The sequence below is a fragment of the Haemaphysalis longicornis genome, unplaced genomic scaffold (genome assembly GCF_048455015.1).
Source record: "Haemaphysalis longicornis isolate Haplotype H1 unplaced genomic scaffold, Haemaphysalis longicornis Haplotype H1 scaffold_7, whole genome shotgun sequence".
Lineage (NCBI taxonomy): Eukaryota > Metazoa > Arthropoda > Arachnida > Ixodida > Ixodidae > Haemaphysalis > Haemaphysalis longicornis.
Window position 1 is genome coordinate 99,043,977 of NW_027526422.1, and position 16,397 is coordinate 99,060,373.

Below are 16,397 nucleotides of genomic sequence, written 5' to 3' on the forward strand. Positions count from 1 at the left end.
CCACAGCGTGTAACACAACCAACGACGAAAAGCAAGACGGCACCCTAAGTGTTGAGCTGGAACCTAGAGTGAAGCGAAGGGCCCTCCTGACCAATAGACGCACCAGCCGGAGTGCGGAGGAAAGGATTACGTGGCTAGAAGAGGCTCATAATCAACACGTCGAATCTACCAACAAGAGGCTGTCGACCCTGGAAGCAACAGTGGCAGACCTTGTTGTCCGCGTCTCCAACATAGAGAAGATTCTCTCCCAAATACAGGAAACACTCCAGAAGCTTTGCCTGGCATCACAACACCGTCCAGACAACCATCTATGATGGCCTCGACACCACCGACAGAATTTACGGTATGGCAATGGAACATGAACGGGATTCACGGCAAGAAGGCAGCACTCATCCAAACTATCAAGCATGCTACAAAACAGCCGGAAATCATCCACCTGCAGGAAACACACTGTGAAGCCTCCCCGAACATACCAGGGTACCGCTCCTACGCCAGTTCAGTCCCCAAGTCCACAGAGAAGTGGGCACGGGTCAGGGGAGGAGTATGCACCCTGGTGAAGAAGGGACTAGTCTACCTAGAACACGACCTCAAGCACACGACGAATACGGAGCATCTCACGATCGAGGTGGTCGTCAGCAAGAGGGGCAAGAGGCATAAAGAGCACATTTACATCACGAACATCTACACCAAACCCAAGTATTCATCACAACGATACGGTACCCTCATCCGCAAGATCAAGCAGCTGGCGAAAGACAATACTACACTCATCTGTGGCGACTTCAACGCCCAACACACTACATGGGGATACCAGCGCACGACTGCGAAGGGCCGGAATCTCCTGGAGGAGACCCAGAACGCCGATTATCACCTCATCAACGATATATCCACCCCATACGAGGCATGGCACATCAGTACAGCGGGACTCCAACCCAGACCTTGCATTCAGCAACATTACGAAGGTGCGGTGGCGTAACACCCAGGAAACACTTGGCAGCGACCACTGCATCATAGAGATCATCATCCCTCTCAACTGTCATGCTGCTCCTCCACGCAAGCAAAAGCTCACGGACTGGAACAAGTTCCGTGCCAGCCTTGAGACCATACCCAGTCACATCGACGACATCGAAGAGTGGACAGAGGCACTTCTCACCGAAGCACAGCAGGCTACTACAGAGATAGAGACCGACGAGGACATGCCAAACATGGACAGCCGGTTAGCACACCTACTCGAAGCCAGAGACTCACTGAAGAAGAGATGGAAGAAGCAGCGTCATAACCGTAAACTCCGCAAGCGCATCGCCCTGCTCAACCGCGAAATCGAGAAGCACTGTGCTGTGCTATGTCGCCAACAATGGCATGCAATCTGCCAAGAGGCTAATGGTCAGATCCACAAGAGCCGTGCGTGGCGGTTACTCCTCCACTTGCTGGATGATAGCCAGACCAAAGGCACACAACAGTACACCCTGGCACGCACCCTGCTCAAGGCACGGAAGGAGTTGGGGGACGAAGAGGTCTGTAAGCGCCTCAACGACAAGTACTTACCAGCAACGCCACCCTCTCCTCTTCCGAGCTACACGGGGGATGCCAACCCCAAGCTCGACGCAGACATTGAGGAATGGGAAGTACGGGCAATACACCAAAAGATCAACAGCAAATCTGCGGCAGGACCCGACGGAGTCTCAAACAAGGCGCTCCGCAACCTCAGCGACGGGGCAATTACGGCACTGACCAAGTTCTTCAACGAACGCTGGCGCAGTGGCACGCTGCCCCCCAAGTGGAAGGAGGCACGAACGGTCCTCATCCCAAAGCCAGGCAAACCACCGAGTATCGAGAACCTTCGTCCGATATCCCTAACATCCTGTGTCGGGAAAGTCCTCGAACACGTGCTGCTCAACCGATGGCAAGATTATCTAGAAGAGAACGGTCTCTACCCGGACACCATGCTGGGCTTCCGGGTGGGACTGAGCACTCAAGACGCCATGCTCCTCATCAAACATGAAGTCATTGACAGACCATCCACGACCACAAGCCCAATGAATAACCGTGCGATACTTGGCCTCGACCTGAAGAGTGCGTTTGACAACATCCACCACTCGGCAATCTTACAACAAGTATCGCGCCTCAACATGGGAGAACGCACGTTCCATTATATCAAAGACTTCCTAACCGACCGCACCACCACCATCGTGGCAGGGGATCTGGAACTACCAACCAAGAAACTGGGGAGTACGGGCACACCGCAGGGGGCCGTGATCTCGCCGACACTGTTCAACCTGGTCATGATTGGAATGGCCGAACGCCTACGTGCCCTCCCGAAGGTCAAACACATCATATACGCAGACGATATCACTCTCTGGATGGCCGGGGGTAGTGACGGCGAGATTGAGGCGTCCCTGCAACAAGCCATCGACGTGGTTGAAGAGCACCTAGAAGACACGGGTCTCCAATGCTCTCCGGCCAAGTCAGAGCTACTTCTGCTACTGCCGCGCCGCAAGTTCAGAGCCGCTCACATGCCTGACATACAGCTCCGCACAAAGGACGGCACTACCATACCACGCGTCCACACGCTGCGTGTTCTGGGTCTCCACATAGAGGAACTTCGTTACAACGGTCACACAGTAAAGCTATTGGACTCCAAAGTCTCAAGAGCCATCAGTCTCATCAAGAAGATTTCAACCAAGTATGCCGGGATGAGAGAGCACAACCTGCTCAAGCTTGTCCAATCCTTTGCCATCAGCCATCTGGCCTATGTCGCGGCTTTCCATGATTGGACCGACCTAGAACGCAGAAAATTAGAGGCACTCATTCCCAAAGCGCACAAAGCTGCACTTGGTCTCTATAATCACACCAACACCGAGCGGCTACTAGGGTTAGGCGTGCACAACACACTAGGTGAGATCGTCGAAGCTCAACAGACAGCACAGCTCACGCGTCTCGCACAAACTAGAACAGGCCGGGCAATACTGAAGAGGCTAGGGTATCAATCGAGGCTGCAGGAGGGTAGGGACTGGCTGCCGCTTCCGCGGGAGCTACTCCGACAGTTGCACGTCGCCCCCCTCCCCCGCCACATGAACCCAGAAGAGAATTACGAACGAAGGCTCGCCAGAGCCCGAGCGCTTACGGCCACTCATTCCACCGACACCGGGGCCTTCTACGTCGACGTGGCTAGGTACCCGGACCGCAAGAACACCTACGCGACCGCCGTCATCGCCGCCACCACTGGCGAGCTCTATACGGCCGGCAGCATCGTGGCATCTACCACCGAGCAAGCAGAGGAGTTAGCCATAGCGCTGGCCCTCTCCAACCCCAACTGCACTACCATCCTCAGTGACTCGCGGACTGCAGTCCTGCGCTTCGCCGAGAACAAAGTACATCCGAGTGTAGTGAGGGTGTGCGGGGCCCTAAGACCATCATCGACGGGCGTGTGCATCAAATTGTTCCCAGCCCACATGGGTATGGTAGGACCCGAAGCGAACCGCAATGAGGACGCAGACCGAATGGCGAGTGCGCTCACTAGACGCAACGCCTGTCCGGCTCCCCCTCCTGCGGAAAACTACGACAGCGACGGTGAAGACTTCACCTAGATTAACACATACGGATAGGTGCTGAGATGGTTCAGAGAAACCAGAAGACGGTACCCAGGTCCCCACTCCAACCTCTCTAGGCAAGAGGCAGTGATCCTCAGACAGCTACAAGTGCGCGCGACATGGACCCCGGTGTGGGCCAAACACGTGCATCCCGAACTACAACCCAGTGACGTGTGTGTGCTATGTGGTGTTAATCGCGCTACTATGGCGCACATGCTATGGACATGCTCAGTGACCCCGGAACCCACGGATGTGCTTCCTCCTCACCTTGCTCGTGCGGTGTGCAAGGAAGACTTTGACTCCCAACGAAGGGCCGTCCAGTTTGCTCTGGAAGCCCTCCAATGCCAGCAATCGAGGGCGCTGCCTCCCCTTCAGGAGGCTGGTACCCCTGATTAACTTCTAGCCGGCCAATAAAGATGTTGTTCTCTGTCTCTCAGTTTCGCAAAATTCCGGAGTGGTCTAAATACTTCTCTCCTGTCACCGTCAGGTAGCTGCAACGTTTTTAGATTAAGTCAGTTTGCAAACTGCGCCTCGAGAGGCGGTACCATTTTGTCGCCATTCCGAGAGGTGGCGCTGGCGTTGCGTTGAGATCTGTTTTGGGGAGCGAGGCTCGCCCCGGCCATGTGTTTACGCTGTGCTGTTGGCGCTCGCCTGTTCGTCACGTCTATATTAACGTATTAGCTCTGTGCTGTTATCGCGCATACATATTTTGGTGGATCTCTGAAGTGTCGGTGCGGTTTGTTGACGTGCTGCGCGCCGGGCTGCCGTTCGGGGTATGCTTCGGAAGCGGCCAAGTCCGTGCAGCGGTTTTCTTCAAAGCGCCGAAGGGTCCTGACGGATTGAAGGCGTGGGAAAGCGCGATTCCGCGGAAAAACTTCAAGGTTACGCCGTAAACATACGTTTGTGACATATTCATTGTGAGCCTTCAGACATCGTCAACTGTTACGAACACGCCGTGAATGGTCAAACTGTAAGGATACCGTAAGGCAGGTGGACTCTGAGGGACCGCGCGGCGCCCCGTATTTTCCCTGACATACATGAGCATCTGTCGCCACCAAAGACGTCAAAGTCATGCCGAAAACTACCCAAATGGATGACAGTGGTTCCCACCTATGTTGCGTCCTGCTAAAATGATGGGTCTTTGCGCGAGGAAACTGGCGTAAGTGGCGCGAGTGGTGTAGAAAGCGCCGATGTCAGCACGTACATTGGGAACTGAGCTGTGGTTCGCGGTTATGCAGGAATTCAGCAAATGTCCGACATTTCAATAGTAGAATGTGAAGGCTTCGCCTACCCAGGTTATCCTCTACAAGCTCGAAGATTCTGGGTGCAATTGTGCTGATTGAGAAGGGTGCAGTAGTCGGGCAACACTTATCGGTTGAAGTTAATTCAAGAGGTTTGCTTGTTACGCGGTGTAGCTACAGCGATAAAAATGGGAATATTCAACCCCAGCTGACAAGACAGAAGAATGTAGCAACATTTATTCGCTACATTGTTGCTAAAGATCAGCCCTTGTAACAAATGTTACCTGTTTCCAGACGTTTCATCCGCAACAACTGCCGTGAAAGGGCATGCAGTGTGTGTGGCACAACATATTCACGGTGCTGTCAGATGAGATCCCAACCCGGCGAGGTGGCTAGGGCGCCGTGCTAGTGGGCGGAAGGACTCGGGTTCGATTCCCGCCCACGGCAGCCGCTATTCTGATAGAGGCGGAAAGCGAAAACACCCGTGTGTTCGAGATTTCAGCGCATGTTAAAGATCTCCTGCGTGGTCAAAATTAATCCGGAGCCCTCCACTACGGCGCTCCTCATCACCTGTGAAGTGTCGGCGCGTTAAACCTCTTATAAATCAATCTGACTAGTCAAAACTGAGAAGTGTTGCCTATCTGCAGATTGCAAAAAGAAACGAGCAGAAAAAATCAACGCAGAAGACAGCATGAGCGATGACTCAGCGGAAAAACTACCAGGCTAAACGCTTTTAAAAATCGGCATATCAGGACTACAAGAAGATAAATGAAAGTTTCTGTGACCCTAACAGATAGTCCATCAGATTTACGAACGAACAAAAACGAATAGCAGTACGACAAACGTTCTCATCCGAGAAAAAACGTTTATTGCTTTTAAGAAACCACATTTATACCTGTCAAAGAAATAAAAAAAACACTGGTTTAATAATTGGTTCAATATTCTTTGTTAACAGCGAAGCTGTTTAACAAATCGTAATTTTTCGTGTCCGCAGTTAAAATACCAAGAATTTGCTGAGCGCTGAAACGTGAGCGCGCACGTCAGCACTTGGTTTCCATTCGGCTCAATTGATCAGTTTTGTTGGGGTTGTAAATATGTTCTTGTGAAAACGTACCTACTGCATTTTCTTACACAGCATAAAGAAAAATGTCGAGGCGTCTTTTCTTGATTCCAAGTAAATGGCTGACTATTGTAGGCTTTCTCGCAGTTTCAAAAGTGTAAGACGTGTTCGGGTATGCTTTAAACATTATTGAGCTATAAGGGATCCCGTACTGGGGAAAAACTAAATGGAAAAATAAATAAATAGAACGGGAAGCAGCCGAAGACAAGCGGACTGCAGTGTTTGCCTTGCCTTTTTTTTCTTCTTAAGTACAGCTTGTTTCTCGTTATAATGTCGATAAAAATGTAAAGCTCTTGTCACTAAAGCGTAAGAGTAGAGCGAAGTTGGATTTCGCATGTCAAAGAAGAACATTAAAGGTGTGCGGTGGTCGTTCACCGGCGCCTTTCCAAGCAAGGAGTAGCAGACGACGCGCCGAGACCGATCTCAACTAGAGTTCCTGTATATAGCTCCCGCAGGGAGCTAAGAGTTGCGCGACCGACCGCCATCTTTGTTATCCGGATTGCTGCGGGAAAGCCGCCCGTCGCGAGTGAAGGAGCCTCGCCGACACGCTTCCGACGGCGGCCGACGCGTGGTGGGGGCGCTTCGGTCGGCGGCGCCTTACGGCGGCTACGCTGGATTCCTGCGGTGCCGCCCGCGTCGGCGGCTGCGGCGCAGCCGTAGTGGGGGCTTCTCTGCGCGGCATGGATAACCGGAGTTTCGCAATCACGGCGGCGCGTAGAAAAGGGTCGCGCAACTCTTAGCTCCCTGCGGGAGCTATATACAGGAACTCTAATCTCAACGCTACCGCAGCGCCACCGCCTGGTCGGCGACAGCACCGGCCCGCGCCGCGGTGCTTGTAAGGCCGCGCTTTTTGCCAACTGACCTAATCTAAAAACATTAGGTAGCTGGGCTTGTCTGCTATATGGAGCCTTTTGGTTATATTCAGACGTTTATTTCCTGATACCATTTAAATTTCCGTTGTGTGTGGTGGATGGTTCCGCTACACCCTGCTTGACAAACAAGAGAGACTGTATTTCATTTTGCTATAGCCGCAACGCTGTTTCATCACGATGGTATTCGCCCCACGAAATTCAGACAGCAATGTCGAGGCAACAATGAGGAGTGCTTTGCTGGCCTTGGATAGCGATTCTTGTCGCAGCGCGTAGTAATTCCCCGTGTCAAAATATAGATTAGATATCGAGGGGTGTGGAAAAGGGAATGCGCATCGGTTAGTGGCTTTAAAGGCTTAATATATATATATATATATATATATATATATATATATATATATATATATATATATATATATATATACATATATATACATATCAAGGTTGCAGTCGTCATTGCCAGTGCTATTCGGCTTTTTTTTTTTTTTTTCGAAATATATAATAGGGCCGAATGACATGTGCTTGTCACGTTTCTTTGATTCATTGATAAATAAGCGAAAATATAAGTCGAGAAAAAATCCGCCGTTTTCCGGGAGCGGGACTCGAACCCACATCTCCGCATAACCGGTGCGGTGCGTTAACCAATTACGCTATCCCCACAGCGGCTTCTCTCTCGACTTTAAAGCGGGGGTTTATATTTACAAGAGCTCTGAGGCCGGTCAACTAGCGCCGCCCCTCGACTACCGCGGGAGACGTAGAACGTCTTCTTTCCCAGCGGCCGCCACGTAGAACGTGGTCGGAGGTCGGGGTTAGCAATTGGCATATCCGAACTGCTGGAGCCAGTGCCTCGTAATGCATGTAGCAGAACAGAGAGATACGGGACGAGGGACTCGGTAAAGATACATATCAAGGTTGCAGTCGTCATTGCCAGTGCTATTCGGCTTTTTTTTTTTTTTTTTTTCGAAATATATAATAGGGCCGAATGACGTGTGCTTGTCACGTTTCTTTGATTCATTGATAAATAAGCGAAAATATAAGTCGAGAAAAAATCCGCCGTTTTCCGGGAGCGGGACTCGAACCCACATCTCCGCATAACCGGTGCGGTGCGTTAACCAATTACGCTATCCCCACAGCGGCTTCTCTCTCGACTTTAAAGCGGGGGTTTATATTTACAAGAGCTCTGAGGCCGGTCAACTAGCGCCGCCCCTCGACTACCGCGGGAGACGTAGAACGTCTTCTTTCCCAGCGGCCGCCACGTAGAACGTGGTCGGAGGTCGGGGTTAGCAATTGGCATATCCGAACTGCTGGAGCCAGTGCCTCGTAATGCATGTAGCAGAACAGAGAGATACGGGACGAGGGACTCGGTAAAGATACATATCAAGGTTGCAGTCGTCATTGCCAGTGCTATTCGGCTTTTTTTTTTTTTTTTCGAAATATATAATAGGGCCGAATGACGTGTGCTTGTCACGTTTCTTTGATTCATTGATAAATAAGCGAAAATATAAGTCGAGAAAAAATCCGCCGTTTTCCGGGAGCGGGACTCGAACCCACATCTCCGCATAACCGGTGCGGTGCGTTAACCAATTACGCTATCCCCACAGCGGCTTCTCTCTCGACTTTAAAGCGGGGGTTTATATTTACAAGAGCTCTGAGGCCGGTCAACTAGCGCCGCCCCTCGACTGCCGCGGGAGACGTAGAACGTCTTCTTTCCCAGCGGCCGCCACGTAGAACGTGGTCGGAGGTCGGGGTTAGCAATTGGCATATCCGAACTGCTGGAGCCAGTGCCTCGTAATGCATGTAGCAGAACAGAGAGATACGGGACGAGGGACTCGGTAAAGATACATATCAAGGTTGCAGTCGTCATTGCCAGTGCTATTCGGCTTTTTTTTTTTTTCGAAATATATAATAGGGCCGAATGACGTGTGCTTGTCACGTTTCTTTGATTCATTGATAAATAAGCGAAAATATAAGTCGAGAAAAAATCCGCCGTTTTCCGGGAGCGGGACTCGAACCCACATCTCCGCATAACCGGTGCGGTGCGTTAACCAATTACGCTACCCCCCCAGCGGCTTCTCTCTCGACTTTAAAGCGGGGGTTTATATTTACAAGAGCTCTGAGGCCGGTCAACTAGCGCCGCCCCTCGACTACCGCGGGAGACGTAGAACGTCTTCTTTCCCAGCGGCCGCCACGTAGAACGTGGTCGGAGGTCGGGGTTAGCAATTGGCATATCCGAACTGCTGGAGCCAGTGCCTCGTAATGCATGTAGCAGAACAGAGAGATACGGGACGAGGGACTCGGTAAAGATACATATCAAGGTTGCAGTCGTCATTGCCAGTGCTATTCGGCTTTTTTTTTTTTTTTCGAAATATATAATAGGGCCGAATGACGTGTGCTTGTCACGTTTCTTTGATTCATTGATAAATAAGCGAAAATATAAGTCGAGAAAAAATCCGCCGTTTTCCGGGAGCGGGACTCGAACCCACATCTCCGCATAACCGGCGCGGTGCGTTAACCAATTACGCTATCCCCACAGCGGCTTCTCTCTCGACTTTAAAGCGGGGGTTTATATTTACAAGAGCTCTGAGGCCGGTCAACTAGCGCCACCCCTCGACTACCGCGGGAGACGTAGAACGTCTTCTTTCCCAGCGGCCGCCACGTAGAACGTGGTCGGAGGTCGGGGTTAGCAATTGGCATATCCGAACTGCTGGAGCCAGTGCCTCGTAATGCATGTAGCAGAACAGAGAGATACGGGACGAGGGACTCGGTAAAGATACATATCAAGGTTGCAGTCGTCATTGCCAGTGCTATTCGGCTTTTTTTTTTTTTTTCGAAATATATAATAGGGCCGAATGACGTGTGCTTGTCACGTTTCTTTGATTCATTGATAAATAAGCGAAAATATAAGTCGAGAAAAAATCCGCCGTTTTCCGGGAGCGGGACTCGAACCCACATCTCCGCATAACCGGTGCGGTGCGTTAACCAATTACGCTATCCCCACAGCGGCTTCTCTCTCGACTTTAAAGCGGGGGTTTATATTTACAAGAGCTCTGAGGCCGGTCAACTAGCGCCGCCCCTCGACTACCGCGGGAGACGTAGAACGTCTTCTTTCCCAGCGGCCGCCACGTAGAACGTGGTCGGAGGTCGGGGTTAGCAATTGGCATATCCGAACTGCTGGAGCCAGTGCCTCGTAATGCATGTAGCAGAACAGAGAGATACGGGACGAGGGACTCGGTAAAGATACATATCAAGGTTGCAGTCGTCATTGCCAGTGCTATTCGGCTTTTTTTTTTTTTTTCGAAAAATATAATAGGGCCGAATGACGTGTGCTTGTCACGTTTCTTTGATTCATTGATAAATAAGCGAAAATATAAGTCGAGAAAAAATCCGCCGTTTTCCGGGAGCGGGACTCGAACCCACATCTCCGCATAACCGGTGCGGTGCGTTAACCAATTACGCTATCCCCACAGCGGCTTCTCTCTCGACTTTAAAGCGGGGGTTTATATTTACAAGAGCTCTGAGGCCGGTCAACTAGCGCCGCCCCTCGACTACCGCGGGAGACGTAGAACGTCTTCTTTCCCAGCGGCCGCCACGTAGAACGTGGTCGGAGGTCGGGGTTAGCAATTGGCATATCCGAACTGCTGGAGCCAGTGCCTCGTAATGCATGTAGCAGAACAGAGAGATACGGGACGAGGGACTCGGTAAAGATACATATCAAGGTTGCAGTCGTCATTGCCAGTGCTATTCGGCTTTTTTTTTTTTTTTTTCGAAATATATAATAGGGCCGAATGACGTGTGCTTGTCACGTTTCTTTGATTCATTGATAAATAAGCGAAAATATAAGTCGAGAAAAAATCCGCCGTTTTCCGGGAGCGGGACTCGAACCCACATCTCCGCATAACCGGTGCGGTGCGTTAACCAATTACGCTATCCCCACAGCGGCTTCTCTCTCGACTTTAAAGCGGGGGTTTATATTTACAAGAGCTCTGAGGCCGGTCAACTAGCGCCACCCCTCGACTACCGCGGGAGACGTAGAACGTCTTCTTTCCCAGCGGCCGCCACGTAGAACGTGGTCGGAGGTCGGGGTTAGCAATTGGCATATCCGAACTGCTGGAGCCAGTGCCTCGTAATGCATGTAGCAGAACAGAGAGATACGGGACGAGGGACTCGGTAAAGATACATATCAAGGTTGCAGTCGTCATTGCCAGTGCTATTCGGCTTTTTTTTTTTTTTTTTTCGAAATATATAATAGGGCCGAATGACGTGTGCTTGTCACGTTTCTTTGATTCATTGATAAATAAGCGAAAATATAAGTCGAGAAAAAATCCGCCGTTTTCCGGGAGCGGGACTCGAACCCACATCTCCGCATAACCGGTGCGGTGCGTTAACCAATTACGCTATCCCCACAGCGGCTTCTCTCTCGACTTTAAAGCGGGGGTTTATATTTACAAGAGCTCTGAGGCCGGTCAACTAGCGCCGCCCCTCGACTACCGCGGGAGACGTAGAACGTCTTCTTTCCCAGCGGCCGCCACGTAGAACGTGGTCGGAGGTCGGGGTTAGCAATTGGCATATCCGAACTGCTGGAGCCAGTGCCTCGTAATGCATGTAGCAGAACAGAGAGATACGGGACGAGGGACTCGGTAAAGATACATATCAAGGTTGCAGTCGTCATTGCCAGTGCTATTCGGCTTTTTTTTTTTTTTTTTTCAAAATATATAATAGGGCCGAATGACGTGTGCTTGTCACGTTTCTTTGATTCATTGATAAATAAGCGAAAATATAAGTCGAGAAAAAATCCGCCGTTTTCCGGGAGCGGGACTCGAACCCACATCTCCGCATAACCGGTGCGGTGCGTTAACCAATTACGCTATCCCCACAGCGGCTTCTCTCTCGACTTTAAAGCGGGGGTTTATATTTACAAGAGCTCTGAGGCCGGTCAACTAGCGCCGCCCCTCGACTACCGCGGGAGACGTAGAACGTCTTCTTCTCCAGCAGTTCGGATATGCCAATTGCTAACCCCGACCTCCGACCACGTTCTACGTGGCGGCCGCTGGGAAAGAAGACGTTCTACGTCTCCCGAGGTAGTCGAGGGGCGGCGCTAGTTGACCGGCCTCAGAGCTCTTGTAAATATAAACCCCCGCTTTAAAGTCGAGAGAGAAGCCGCTGTGGGGATAGCGTAATTGGTTAACGCACCGCACCGGTTATGCGGAGATGTGGGTTCGAGTCCCGTTCCCGGAAAACGGCGGATTTTTTCTCGACTTATATTTTCGCTTATTTATCAATGAATCAAAGAAACGTGACAAGCACACGTCATTCGGACCTATAATATATTTCGAAAAAAAAAAAAAAAAAGCCGAATAGCACTGGCAATGACGACTGCAACCTTGATATGTATCTTTACCGAGTCCCTCGTCCCGTATCTCTCTGTTCTGCTACATGCATTACGAGGCACTGGCTCCAGCAGTTCGGATATGCCAATTGCTAACCCCGACCTCCGACCACGTTCTACGTGGCGGCCGCTGGGAAAGAAGACGTTCTACGTCTCCCGCGGTAGTCGAGGGGCGGCGCTAGTTGACCGGCCTCAGAGCTCTTGTAAATATAAACCCCCGCTTTAAAGTCGAGAGAGAAGCCGCTGTGGGGATAGCGTAATTGGTTAACGCACCGCACCGGTTATGCGGAGATGTGGGCTCGAGTCCCGCTCCCGGAAAACGGCGGATTTTTTCTCGACTTATATTTTCCCTTATTTATCAATGAATCAAAGAAACGTGACAAGCACACGTCATTCGGCCCTATTATATATTTCGAAAAAAAAAAAAAAAGCCGTATAGCACTGGCAATGACGACTGCAACCTTGATATGTATCTTTACCGAGTCCCTCGTCCCGTATCTCTCTGTTCTGCTACATGCATTACGAGGCACTGGCTCCAGCAGTTCGGATATGCCAATTGCTAACCCCGACCTCCGACCACGTTCTACGTGGCGGCCGCTGGGAAAGAAGACGTTCTACGTCTCCCGCGGTAGTCGAGGGGCGGCGCTAGTTGACCGGCCTCAGAGCTCTTGTAAATATAAACCCCCGCTTTAAAGTCGAGAGAGAAGCCGCTGTGGGGATAGCGTAATTGGTTAACGCACCGCACCGGTTATGCGGAGATGTGGGTTCGAGTCCCGCTCCCGGAAAACGGCGGATTTTTTCTCGACTTATATTTTCGCTTATTTATCAATGAATCAAAGAAACGTGACAAGCACACGTCATTCGGCCCTATTATATATTTCGAAAAAAAAAAAGAAAGCCGAATAGCACTGGCAATGACGACGGCAACCTTGATATGTATCTTTACCGAGTCCCTCGTCCCGTATCTCTCTGTTCTGCTACATGCATTACGAGGCACTGGCTCCAGCAGTTCGGATATGCCAATTGCTAACCCCGACCTCCGACCACGTTCTACGTGGCGGCCGCTGGGAAAGAAGACGTTCTACGTGTCCCGCGGTAGTCGAGGGGCGGCGCTAGTTGACCGGCCTCAGAGCTCTTGTAAATATAAACCCCCGCTTTAAAGTCGAGAGAGAAGCCGCTGTGGGGATAGCGTAATTGGTTAACGCACCGCACCGGTTATGCGGAGATGTGGGCTCGAGTCCCGCTCCCGGAAAACGGCGGATTTTTTCTCGACTTATATTTTCGCTTATTTATCAATGAATCAAAGAAACGTGACAAGCACACGTCATTCGGCCCTATTATATATTTCGAAAAAAAAAAAGCCGAATAGCACTGGCAATGACGACTGCAACCTTGATATGTATCTTTACCGAGTCCCTCGTCCCGTATCTCTCTGTTCTGCTACATGCATTACGAGGCACTGGCTCCAGCAGTTCGGATATGCCAATTGCTAACCCCGACCTCCGACCACGTTCTACGTGGCGGCCGCTGGGAAAGAAGACGTTCTACGTCTCCCGCGGTAGTCGAGGGGCGGCGCTAGTTGACCGGCCTCAGAGCTCTTGTAAATATAAACCCCCGCTTTAAAGTCGAGAGAGAAGCCGCTGTGGGGATAGCGTAATTGGTTAACGCACCGCACCGGTTATGCGGAGATGTGGGTTCGAGTCCCGCTCCCGGAAAACGGCGGATTTTTTCTCGACTTATATTTTCGCTTATTTATCAATGAATCAAAGAAACGTGACAAGCACACGTCATTCGGCCCTATTATATATTTCGAAAAAAAAAAAAAGCCGAATAGCACTGGCAATGACGACTGCAACCTTGATATGTATCTTTACCGAGTCCCTCGTCCCGTATCTCTCTGTTCTGCTACATGCATTACGAGGCACTGGCTCCAGCAGTTCGGATATGCCAATTGCTAACCCCGACCTCCGACCACGTTCTACGTGGCGGCCGCTGGGAAAGAAGACGTTCTACGTCTCCCGCGGTAGTCGAGGGGCGGCGCTAGTTGACCGGCCTCAGAGCTCTTGTAAATATAAACCCCCACTTTAAAGTCGAGAGAGAAGCCGCTGTGGGGATAGCGTAATTGGTTAACGCACCGCACCGGTTATGCGGAGATGTGGGTTCGAGTCCCGCTCCCGGAAAACGGCGGATTTTTTCTCGACTTATATTTTCGCTTATTTATCAATGAATCAAAGAAACGTGACAAGCACACGTCATTCGGCCCTATTATATATTTCGAAAAAAAAAAAAAAAAAAGCCGAATAGCACTGGCAATGACGACTGCAACCTTGATATGTATCTTTACCGAGTCCCTCGTCCCGTATCTCTCTGTTCTGCTACATGCATTACGAGGCACTGGCTCCAGCAGTTCGGATATGCCAATTGCTAACCCCGACCTCCGACCACGTTCTACGTGGCGGCCGCTGGGAAAGAAGACGTTCTACGTCTCCCGCGGTAGTCGAGGGGCGGCGCTAGTTGACCGGCCTCAGAGCTCTTGTAAATATAAACCCCCGCTTTAAAGTCGAGAGAGAAGCCGCTGTGGGGATAGCGTAATTGGTTAACGCACCGCACCGGTTATGCGGAGATGTGGGCTCGAGTCCCGCTCCCGGAAAACGGCGGATTTTTTCTCGACTTATATTTTCGCTTATTTATCAATGAATCAAAGAAACGTGACAAGCACACGTCATTCGGCCCTATTATATATTTCGAAAAAAAAAAAGCCGAATAGCACTGGCAATGACGACTGCAACCTTGATATGTATCTTTACCGAGTCCCTCGTCCCGTATCTCTCTGTTCTGCTACATGCATTACGAGGCACTGGCTCCAGCAGTTCGGATATGCCAATTGCTAACCCCGACCTCCGACCACGTTCTACGTGGCGGCCGCTGGGAAAGAAGACGTTCTACGTCTCCCGCGGTAGTCGAGGGGCGGCGCTAGTTGACCGGCCTCAGAGCTCTTGTAAATATAAACCCCCGCTTTAAAGTCGAGAGAGAAGCCGCTGTGGGGATAGCGTAATTGGTTAACGCACCGCACCGGTTATGCGGATATGTGGGTTCGAGTCCCGCTCCCGGAAAACGGCGGATTTTTTCTCGACTTATATTTTCGCTTATTTATCAATGAATCAAAGAAACGTGACAAGCACACGTCATTCGGCCCTATTATATATTTCGAAAAAAAAAAAAAAGCCGTATAGCACTGGCAATGACGACTGCAACCTTGATATGTATCTTTACCGAGTCCCTCGTCCCGTATCTATATATATATATATATATATATATAACACAGAAATAAGGGTTGGCAGTGGAGAAAACCTCGGAAAGCAAAGGGGAGGATGTGGTAGATCATTGAAACAGATTAAGAATTTGGAAAGAAAGAAAGAAAGTGAAGAAAAAATGCCCGCCAGGTGGGATCCGAACCCACGACCTCCAGAATACCGGTCTGGTGCGATATCGCACCAGACCCGTATTCTGGAGGTCGTGGGTTCGGATCCCACCTGGCGGGCATTTTTTCTTCACTTTCTTTCTTTCTTTCCAAATTCTTAATCTGTTTCAATGATCTACCACATCCTCCCCTTTGCTTTCCGAGGTTTTCTCGACTGCCAACCCTTATTTCTGTGTTATTTTCAACGAGCCCCTCATTTCCTATTCTGATTCGCTATATATATATATATATATATATATATATATATATATATATATATATATATATATATATTCTTATCATGGCGGATTTTTTTCACGACTTTGATTTCTTTATTCCGCAGTAATACAAAAATGACGATCACCTCATTATGGCGCTATAAATCACCTTCAAGTAGCCGAATAGCACTGGCACGTAGTCGCCGCAATTTTGTTTGGCTACATAAAGTTGTTCTCTCTCTCTCTCTCTGGCAACAATGACTGCATCTTTTATGTATATATATATGTATTAGTGGTGGTTTGGGCGCTTGTAAAAGCTCTAAGCACACTTCTGGCATATGGGCACCTGGCAACTCGCTTCGCGAAACATTAAACAGATGGCGCAATGTGCAATAAGCGTTACCATATCGCGAGGAGAAAATTTAGCATTGCACGCTGTTGCCACTTAAACCATGGCCAGGTCAGCTAGGTCAGCTCGTAAGTAATAATTGCTTCACTTAAGTCAATTTGTCCCCT

General features: G+C 50.2%; 1 protein-coding gene across 1 annotated transcript; it reads left to right on the forward strand.

Annotated features, from left to right (window-relative positions):
- The first annotated feature begins 358 nt into the window (after positions 1-358).
- LOC144146434 (uncharacterized) lies at positions 359-3,584 on the forward strand. The gene is made up of 4 exons (XM_077678389.1): positions 359-898; positions 981-1,812; positions 2,158-2,680; positions 3,329-3,584. The coding sequence occupies exons 1-4, from the start codon at positions 359-361 to the stop codon at positions 3,582-3,584; spliced, it is 2,151 nt and encodes a 716-aa protein (XP_077534515.1).
- The last annotated feature ends 12,813 nt before the right edge of the window (positions 3,585-16,397 follow it).